The sequence below is a fragment of the Leiobunum rupestre genome, chromosome 9 (assembly GCF_980474605.1).
Source record: "Leiobunum rupestre chromosome 9, qqLeiRupe1.1.hap1, whole genome shotgun sequence".
Taxonomy (NCBI): domain Eukaryota; kingdom Metazoa; phylum Arthropoda; class Arachnida; order Opiliones; family Sclerosomatidae; genus Leiobunum; species Leiobunum rupestre.
In genome coordinates, this window is record NC_143392.1 from 17,638,779 (window position 1) to 17,644,778 (window position 6,000).

The 6,000-nt window shown below is 40.7% G+C and overlaps 1 protein-coding gene across 1 annotated transcript; it reads left to right on the forward strand.

Annotated features, from left to right (window-relative positions):
- The first annotated feature begins 1,376 nt into the window (after nucleotides 1–1,376).
- On the forward strand, nucleotides 1,377–2,399 carry LOC149926742 (uncharacterized). The gene has a single exon (XM_090157746.1). The coding sequence runs from the start codon at nucleotides 1,377–1,379 to the stop codon at nucleotides 2,397–2,399; it is 1,023 nt and encodes a 340-aa protein (XP_090013872.1).
- Nucleotides 2,400–6,000: the final 3,601 nt, after the last annotated feature.

Sequence of the window (6,000 nt, forward strand, 5' to 3'; positions counted from 1 at the left end):
TATTAGTGAAAAAACGAGGCGTCAATTAAAAAAGCTTGATGTAACGTTAGTTAACAGAACCGTAAACACGCTGAAATCAAATATTGTAAGAAATAAACCGCTAATTGAAGACAATAAAAAACCTGGGTTATTTACGCAATAGACTGCAACTGTAAGGAAACATATATAGGTCAAACAAAAAGAACTCTGCAAAAGAGACGGAACGAACATAAAAATTGTGTAAAAAAGAAAGATCAGAAAAATGGCCTGGCGTATCATATAGTAAACAATAATAGGCATAAAATTGAATGGGATTCGGCGAGAATGATTTGTAACGAAACTAATTGGTTTAAAAGAAATTTCAAAGAGTCAGTGTTCATTGAACAAGGCGGGAATTTAAATCTAGAAAGTTGGAGTAAAAGGTTGGGGTTTATTTAATTTGGATAAATATAAAATTAAAATATAGGGTTATTGTATAGAAGAATAGTTAAGACAGAATTGATACAGTTTTAACTAAAGAATTTGTAGCAAATAAGGTAACTGTTATAAATAGAATTAATTAGTAATGTTGTTGTTTTTTACATATATGTAATTGTGTAAGTTTAAGCATTGTATAATTTTTGAAAGTTTCTTGTAAATACGTTTTTTCTGGCTATAGTATTTTTAGTATAAAATGATATTAACGCGGAGAACCCAGAAAGGCGACCGATAGTATGGCACGGTATTGCAACATGCGATGAAAGTCCAAGAGTAGGGTTAAAGCTCATTGCCCAATGGTAGAAATATTTTTGGATTTGTATTCGTGTTAAGGAATCACTTGTAACAGTCACGCGCTGAAGAAGGACCACGGTCCGAAAGCTCCGAATAAATTCAAGTTTTTTTCTAAGTCATGAAGTAGCAGCTTTTTTAAAATTTAACAATTTATAATAAACCATGGCTAAAAGTTTTAATATTTATAGTTAAAAAATCTTATTTAATAAATTTCCAAACCAATGCCCAGTTTAAATATCCTTCCTATTATTCACCCAATCCCTCGTACAGTGATAATTCAACCAAAAATTACACCCATTAAACCATTCTATAATGCATTTAAAATTATCAAAATGTAACAATTGTTGCCTTTCTCAATTGGAAATTGAACTAGAAAGGTTAATTATTTCATATATTTTTCCTTCATTTAGCCTATTTGTTTCCATAATTTGCCCTCAAATTTCCCTGGTTCCTCTGGTGTCAGTCAACAATATTCAATTTCATTAATCACTTTCAGAAGGGGTGACCGCCGAATACATTTCGTTGTTGGTAATCTTGGAATCTTGTTTTGCTGCAAATCCTGCCAGTCGTAGCACTCACTACAAAAAAGAGACATCGCGCAGAACTCTAAGCGTCAAACTGGCAAAATGAGCAGCCGAGAAGAGAAGAAACACAAGTGCACTGAGTGCGACTATGTCACGAACAGAAAGGAACATTTAATTATTCCCAAAAGAAAACATACCGGCGAGAAACCTTTTCAATGTGATCAGTGTAATTACGCGTCTACCCGAATAGACCTATTGAAAGTCCACAGAAGAACACACACGGGTGAAAAACCTTTTCAATGTGACCAGTGTTATTACGCGTCTGCACAAAAAACCAATTTGGCTATCCACCAAAGAACACACACGGGTGAAAAACCTTTTCAATGTGACCAGTGTAATTACGCGTCTGCACAAAAAACCAATTTGGCTATCCACCAAAGAACACACACGGGAGAAAAACCTTTTCAATGTGACCAGTGTAATTACGCATCTGCACAGAAAACCTCTTTGTATGTCCACAAAAGTACACACACTGGCGAGAAACCTTTTCAATGTGATCAGTGTAATTACACGTCTACCCGAAAAGCCAGTTTGGCTCTCCACAAAACAACTCATACGGGCGAAAAACCCTTTCAGTGTGACCAATGTAATTACGCGTATGCACGAAAACCCCGTTTGAATGTCCACAAAAGAACACACACAAGATCTAAATCATCTGGTTGTCCAAAGCGTGGATACCAGGGCCGATACGATAAAGCGCGTCACGCTCAGAGGGCAACGCCACACAAGTGCCCAATTTGGGACCAAAACCTCGCCACAAAAGGAACCCTCCGAGTTCACCTTCGAATTCATGGTCTTCCTGCAAACCGAAGTGGCGCTTCGACCAGCGAACCAGATCCACGATCCCGAACTTTGTCCCGACTACGGCTGATTGAGAGCCTTTGTCGTCAATGGGGAATTATTCGTTGCTCGGTGCAGCTACGACGACCGACCAATGAAACAATTCAACCTTTCACCGAAAAATCTGACTCCGCCCACGTCTTACAACCTGAAATTCCCGACCCTGAGGCGGACCAAACCGCGAACCTACCCGTTAAGACGGAAGTGGTCCCTGTCAAATTATAAGAGTTAGGACATCGGCCAATTGGGGGTATCAACCAGTGTCTCAATGAACGCGGACACTTGTCAAGGTCGAATGCGGTTCCGAAGAAAAAAAATTCTGAATTGAAGAATCAAACTTACGAAACAGGTGGCTTTTCTTTAATTAAAAATCCAACGAGATTGCTTGCTTTTTCTTACCAAATTATCCAGTTTCATTTTGAACCAAATTGAAGTGTTTTTCTCAATTCTTGTTCGAGAAGACGACATTTTGAATGAGATTACGAAGATTTAAGCCTAACAATTTAGAATGAAACCTCTCAATTTAAAACGACACCCCCCAAATTAAAACGACACCTCAAAAATTAAAACGACACCTCCCAAGATTTCGGCGAAGTACAAGGTCCTTTTTTCCGAGGGGGAACTCTACGATGTTCTCACTGGCCCGCACAATTTTTCCCTGGGTTAGTACATGTTTCTAATTTAATAATTAAAAAATTGAACCCGGCGTTCCGTACGGCGTTGCTCGCGCTCTACAAAGCTCTTTTTGTATCAGGACTCATGCCCTCGCGGTAGAAGTATGCAGTTCTTCATCCAATCTTGAAGCCCGGAAAGGCTCCGTCTGATCCTTCCTCATATAGGGAAATCCCTCTGCTCCCAAAACCTGGGGAAAAACGTGTCCTTTACCGCTTGGCTTGGTTCTTGGAGACGAACAAGGTTCTTTCCCCCTGAGCAATCCGGTTTTCGTATGGATCGCAGGGCTACGGATAATGCTCTAAGGCTTGCTACAGCGGCCCAATGTTCCTTAGCGTCCACCATCAAGCTACAAGCTACCACGCAGCGATCTGGAAGATAATTTTCGGTGGGTGGGAAATTTTCTACGCGGTCGCACCGCGCAAGTTAGTGTTAATGGTACCCTTTTCGCGCCTTTCCCGGTCAGTCAGGGCAGCTCGGTGAGCCCCATCCTGTTCAGTATCATCCTCGACGGAATTCCATCTCTCTGTCATGGGGGGTTGACCAAGGTGAACACGTGGACGACATTTGCTACTTGAATTTGTAGCGGTGCCTATATGTAGTTAGCCCTCGACCAAATTTCGAATTATGGCGTCACGTGGGGCCTCAACTTTCCAGCGCTGAAGTGTCAATACATGGTCGTCTCTCATGATCAACGCCCTCCGGCCGATCTCTCGCTAACCCTCGGACATACTCCTCTGACTCGGGTGCCCAATTATCGTTAACCAAGGGGGCTATCTTTGATGTGAAACTCATGGAATCCCCACATTGAAACAACTCATCTGGTCCAGGCTGGACTATACCAACCCTCTGTATGCTTCGGCGACTGGCACTTTTCTTGGTAAGAATGCCGCGCTACTACTTATCCTGGGGGTCCCACGAACGAGGGCGGTCATACTGATGGAAGCGGAGGCGGCCATTCCTCCATTGTGCACTCGCCAGGGTCACTTCGATCTTCTCCACCTCGCCTCTTGTGGTGCGGCTGATACTCCGATGTTCTACCCTTTGCGGTTTCGCGATTAATTCCCGCCCTTGGAGATCCTAAAGAGGGCCGGCTCCCCTTCCTCCCTCGAGGGTGGCGCCTGGCTCAAAAACTCAACCTTACCTGTCTCTTCTAAACTTCCCGGGGTCACTTGTCCAAAACCGATACGCTTTACTGGGAGCCTCCATCGCCCACGATCTTATCTCGTTAGCTTCCCCATTCCAGGGACGAGTATAGGCTTCGTAGTTTAAATTTTAGTCATAAGTATCGCCGCCTACCGACCGAGTCTTAAATGGAATATACGAAAGCTGTCTGCTCGTTTAAAATTATCTCTGCATGGCAACTGAAAGTTCAACCGAAAAACCTAGAAATTTAAAAGTCTTCTGCTATTTCTTCACATATTTAGTTGACGGCTATTAAGGCAGATGGCGTTATATTTAATAAGCTCGAAGCTTATAGTTCAGAACCGACCTTGGGAATTCGCATTTACCCAAATTTGTTTCCATTTATCCTATTATGTTTATATTTACCCAATGTTATTCACATTTTCGAATTTTATTGTCATTTACCCAAACTTATTCGCATATACACAATTTTGTTTCCATTTACCCAATATTATGCGCATTTCCAAATTTTATTCGCATTTACCCAAAATAATTCGTATTTGTCAATTTTTTTTTCATTCATTTACGCGTAAACAAACTCTTATGCATTTCCCCAAGGGCAACCGATCGTTGAAATCAATCAAGTTCTATCTGATTATATTGTCTAATTATCTTACAACTTTTTTAACATTGCGGACGATGTTTTTTATGAAGAAATAATTTCCCAATTTCCAGTTTATTGGTCAAGGGGGGCGAAAACTCTTACAATTTCTTAGAAGACTCGAAATCTTTTCTTGTTATGTCCCGAGGGGTTAACCACTCTTAGAAAGTCTGAACATCGATTACGCCGGATTACGCTTAGATTAGCACTGCCAAAGGCAGGGATTTCAAAGATTACGCGTAATATCATTAGTGCAGTCAAAGGTACGGCTCTGTACACCGATTACGCGGAGTGATCAGCCCCTCGTTATGTCCAGACGCGATAACGATTAGAAGTAATTGAAATGATTCTTATCCAAATCTTTATAGATTTCTATTGATATTTTTCAAGCAAGGGCAAAAATAATTGAAATAAATTGAAACTCCCATATCTTAAATAAATTTGAAAGGGCCAAATCTAAAATAAATGAAAGATTGTGAATGATTTTGTCGCCATCTATGTCCAAAAATATAAAGATATTTTATAGAAATTTCAGAGGGAAAAAAATTGATAATATAGTATAGCTGCTGCCATCTATGTAAAAAGATACGAAAAAGATAGACCTTGAACAAATATGGTATAAGTTTTTTGGGGGGAAAAATTCGAGGAGCCAATCCCCAAAATTTCCCTCTCTCGGGCGCTCGAGACACGTTTCAGACGTGAAACGTACCATAAGAGATGTAAGAAACGTTAGATTCGGCAGTATAAGTTCAGAGTGAAGTTGAGGTGATACACAGGGAGGTTGTAAAGGGCTGCCAGACCGACCCCGACAAAGACTTTAGTCATAGGTAGCATAGCGTTTTGTCTAGTTAGAAAGAGTGATCCACTTATGACGAAAATACACTGCTCTAGATAATTTCGGGATTTCTATTGATAGTCGAATTAAAGAAACATAGGATAAATACCCGCAGACATGAAAATTCCCACAAAATCAACGTTTTCGAAAACAAATGCCGAAAATTCCCACAATATGGGAAATTTCCCACCATCTGGAAACACTGCGTAAGACCGAGCTCAGGTTTTTTAAAATAAATATTGTGAACCTGAGACGAGACCGATAAGTTTTCACGTTAAAACCGAGCCCGAGCTGAGGTATTGTGGAACGCATACTGTAACGAAAGAGCCCGAGCTTGAGCTCCGGTTAAAATACAAATTACTTCGACCTCGAGCTTGAACCCATTTCATGAATTACATTACTCGGAGCTAGAGCCCGAGCCTGTATTACAAATTAACGTACTAAGAGCTCAACTTTGAGCCCAACATAATACTTGAGCTCGAGACTGATTTTGGTAGTTTTCATATAAGAGGTGAGCCCGAACTCAACTCACG